This window comes from Numida meleagris, unplaced genomic scaffold (assembly GCF_002078875.1).
Source record: "Numida meleagris isolate 19003 breed g44 Domestic line unplaced genomic scaffold, NumMel1.0 unplaced_Scaffold332, whole genome shotgun sequence".
NCBI classification, from domain to species: Eukaryota; Metazoa; Chordata; class Aves; order Galliformes; family Numididae; genus Numida; species Numida meleagris.
Window position 1 is genome coordinate 44,003 of NW_018364562.1, and position 4,065 is coordinate 48,067.

At 63.5% G+C, this 4,065-nt stretch overlaps 1 protein-coding gene across 1 annotated transcript in view; it reads left to right on the plus strand.

Moving 5' to 3' along the window:
• The window catches only part of KCNN3 (potassium calcium-activated channel subfamily N member 3), a 19,167-nt gene that overhangs the window by 4,321 nt on the left and 10,781 nt on the right, over positions 1-4,065 (plus strand). The window contains exon 2 of the mRNA XM_021383086.1: positions 690-785. Coding sequence (XP_021238761.1) covers positions 690-785 — 96 coding nt within the window. The remainder of the gene's footprint in view (positions 1-689; positions 786-4,065) is intronic.

Here is a 4,065-nt window from a genome sequence, read left to right on the forward strand (position 1 = left end):
AAAAGGGGGGGGCTTTGGCACGAGCCCTCCCTGGGGGCCGCCTATTAATAGCGTTGTTTGGTCCCGGCACTTCTCTCAACACAGCCATTATATGCAGACAATTGCACGGCGGGTGCCAAGTGCTGGAGCCGCTCACAATGCGCGGCCGGGGCGCCCCGTGCCGCCTCTGCTCGGGGAAACGTTGCCCGAAATAATCCCACGCGGAGGAAAAGCCCCACGGAGGGGGGGCGGGGGGGGTGATGGGATGGGATGGGGGTGGGGGAGGCGGCGGTGCTGTGCCACGAGCGCGCTGGGTCTCAGCACGGCGATGGGATGGGTGCTGCTGTCTGTCTGTCCATCCCGCTGTCCCTCTTTGTGCCGCCGTTGTGTCAGTCCTGGGGTTGAGCGAGGGGCTCACAGCAGCCAAACAGGGTCTGGGGTCTTGCATGGGGAAGGTGAACCCTGCCCCTCCCCACAGGGCCCCGTGGGAGGTGGGGGAGCGTTTTGCTGTAGCCACCATTGAATCAGAGGTTAATTTACATAGAGCTAATGAGCAGCAGGGTCTTAATTAGCTCCCCCATCAGGGCGCTATACCGTTGGGCTGGGTCGCTGGAGCCGTGGGGAGGGCGGTGGGTCCAGTGAGCAGCAGCGCACCATGGGGGTCCCTCGGTCCCATCCCCACCGCTGACCCCTCCCTTCTCTCCCTGCAGGACTCCATGTTCTCCCTGGCCCTGAAATGCCTTATCAGCCTCTCCACCGTCATCCTGCTGGGGCTCATCATCGCCTACCACACGCGGGAGGTGCAGGTACGTCCCGGCTCTGCGCGGGGACTTGTCCCCAACGGGTCCGTGCGCTCTGCGTGGCTTTGGAAGCAGGGATGTCCGCTGCCCCCTCCCCTCCCCCCGTCCCATCCCTCGGGCCCCGTCCCGCTCCTCCCCGCAGCCGGGTGCGAGCCGCAGGTTTTCTCCCTCTCGCCCCTCTCCAGCTTTGTAGGACGGGTGCGCGGTCGGGGGAGGGCCCCGCATTTCTCCTTTTTCACCGCGCGGCCGCTCTGCCAAGGAAAGCTGTGAAATACTTTCCTAATCACACCGCCCATTCTCTTCCTCTCTGCCCTCTCCGGATTTGCAAAAGATAAAGGCTCCGGTTCGCCCCGGTTCGGGGCCGGCGTTTTGGGGCCGGGAGGGGCCGGGCGTAGCGCGCAGCCCGTGCCCTGGGGGCTGCCCCCTGGCGCGGCCGTGACCCAGCACCGCTGTCCCCACGGCGCCCATCCCTCGGGAGCAGCCATGGAAAGGCGCGGGAGCAGCCACCTTCCTGCCGGGCCCGCGGCCAAACCGGGGCCTCGGTCGCCGAGCAGCGGTGCCGGGAGCTGCCGGCGTCACATTGCACCCACCGGGGGGCATCGGGAGCGCCGCGCGGGGTCCCCTGCTCCTGCGCTGTGCGCGCCGTCGGGGCCGAGCTCCCGAGCGCAGAGTTCTGCAGGAGATCTCTGCCCCCTTCTGCGGGGGGCGTCGGGCCGCCCAAAGCAAATATTTGAGGAGCTGCGCTGTTCTGCAATAATATTTACCCCCAGGGCCTCTGTGTTTGTGCCCGACCGGGCTGAACCCGGCTCGTCCGCCGCTTCCTCCGCTTGTTGTTCTCGGTTCTGGCCGCCCGCAATGCGCTCCCGGCCCGGCTGAGCCCCGCGGTGCCGCAGCCCCCGCTCGGTGTGCGGAGCAGGGCTGCTCAAATCTGCCGAAACGGGAGGGTTTGGGGACAGGCCGCTGTGCTGGGGGCCGTGAAACCCAAGCACCCCCAGCGCGGAGGTGTCCCACCCCCAGCTCTGCCCTTCCCCGCTTCCTTCCACCCCTCCCCATGGGCTCTCCGAGGTCTCCGCATCCTCGCGGCTCCTTCTCCAACGCGCAGCCACGTGGTGGCAATTAGCGGCACGCGCTAATTTCCTCACTGCCCCTTCCCCCCCCAGCACAGCCCTTAAAAACATGCGGGGTCCAGCGCCCATGGGGTGGTGGAGGGAAGGAGATGGGTTTGATTCCGTTCGCTCCCACAAATCCGTGCTGGCTGCTGGTGGCCCCGTTATCTTTTAGGGGCTTATGAAGGGATTGCTGCTAATCTGCCTGTGATCCCGGCGGGGATGGATGCGGGGCTGCCAGAGCCGTAAATCCTCGGCCACCGCTCCTCCCCACCTGCGGGAAGGGCTCAGCTGCTTCCCCGGGTGTTAATTGCGTTAATTGCAAGCTCCCTGGGGACGTTCCCGGCTCTCTCTCTGCCATGTGGGGCAGCGTCCTGCTGGGATTGCGTGGGGCTGCATGGTGTTTTTTTGGAGAGCAAGGGATCCATTCATCCCCAGCCCCTCCCACGGGGACCCCGGGGTGGGCACCCACAGCTGCACCCTCAGAGCACAGGGATCTCCCCTCATCCCATCACTGCCTTGAATTTGGGACAGCAAACTTGAGGTGGTGCAAGAAATTGTTGGACGAGATGTCCCGGGAAGCTGTCCTCAGAGACAAAGGAGCGGGGGGGAAAGCTGGCTGCTCGTTCAGGATGCTTTTCTGAGAGCACAAGGGCGCTCTGTCCCTCTCAGAGGGGAGGCAGGAAACCAGCTTGGCTTGGCAAGGACCTGCTGGCCACGCTGAGGGAGAAGAAGGGATTGTGCCGGCCGGCCGTGGAAACAAGGATGTGTCACCCTGGGTGAATACGTCACTCCCATTGACAAGAAAGGGAGGAAAGAGGACCCGGGGAGCTGCAGGGCGGTGAGCCTCACCTCTGTGCTTGGGAAGATCATGGAATAGATCCTCCTAGAAGACAAATTAAGGCACATGAGGGATGAGCGGGTGACCCCAGCCAGCCAGCATGGCTTTATCAAGGCATCCCTGACCCATCTGGTGGCCTTCTACGGTGGAGTGATAGCATCGGTGGGCAAAGGGAAGGCGATCGATGCCATCTGCCTGGACTTGTGCAAGGCTTTGGCATGGTCCCCATCCGCATCCTTATCTCCAAATTGGAGAGAGTTGGATTTGAGGGGTGGACGATTGGGTGGATAAGGAGTTGGCTGGGAGGTCACAGCCGGAGGGTTGTGGTGAGTGGCACAGTGTCCAGGTGGAGCCTGGTGCCGAGCGGTGTCCCCCAGGGGTCTGTCTGGGGACCTTCAACATCATCAGTATTTAAAATGGGATGATAAACGGGGGGGGAGGGGGAGGAATCAACTTTTTCCAAGGGTAGATAGTAACAGGACAAGGGGGGATGGCTGTAAGCTCAAGGAGGGAAGGTTTAGGCTGGATGTCGGGGGGAAATTCTTTACAGAGAGAGTGGTCAGGAGCCTTGAGAGGCTGCGGATGCTCCATTCCTGGAAGCGTTCAGGACCAGGTTGGATGCAGCCCTGGGCTGGCACCAGCTCTGGAGGTCGGTGGCCCTGTGGTGTGAGGGGGTTGGAACTCCACGATCCTTGGCATCTCTTCCAACCCAAGCCATGCTATGAATCTATGAAGCCGGGGATGCCCGGGTACCGCCGGACTCTGCCGAGGTTTCCATAGCAACCCCACGCAGCCGTGAGCCGCCGGTGCTGGGGGGGTTGGGGGGCTGTGCCAAAGGGCCCCCCCCTCCCCATCCCAACGCCCTTTGCCCGGTGCGCTGCCAAAAGGCTCTCTCTGCCTCTTTCCTCTGGCTGATTTGTTTATTTTTAACACCCTTTTCCAGGAAGGAATGGGCTGTCAGCTCGCTAAATGCCTGAGGATCTCCCCTGACAGCTTGGAGCGTTTTTATAAACAATTTCTCCAACAAAGCGGCTCGAAGGAGCGGAGCTTTCCCAACACTGGGAGGTGGCCGGGGCCGCGCGCTGCGTGCGTCAGCCCCGGGGGGTGGCTCATGGCGGGGACGGCCCCGTGCGCTGCCCGTGTGACACGGCGCTGTCCCGGGGTCCCACCCGTGCTCCCACCCTGGGGACGTGGCTGCCGCGTCCCCTGTGGGTCCGTCCCCAGCGGTGTCATTGCAGAGTGCTGTTTGTGGGCAGTCCCCGCTGGCGGAGAATTGACGCCTCTCAGTGCGCTCCGTGCCAAGCAAAGAGCGGCGGGAGCATGCAACCCTGGATGGGGG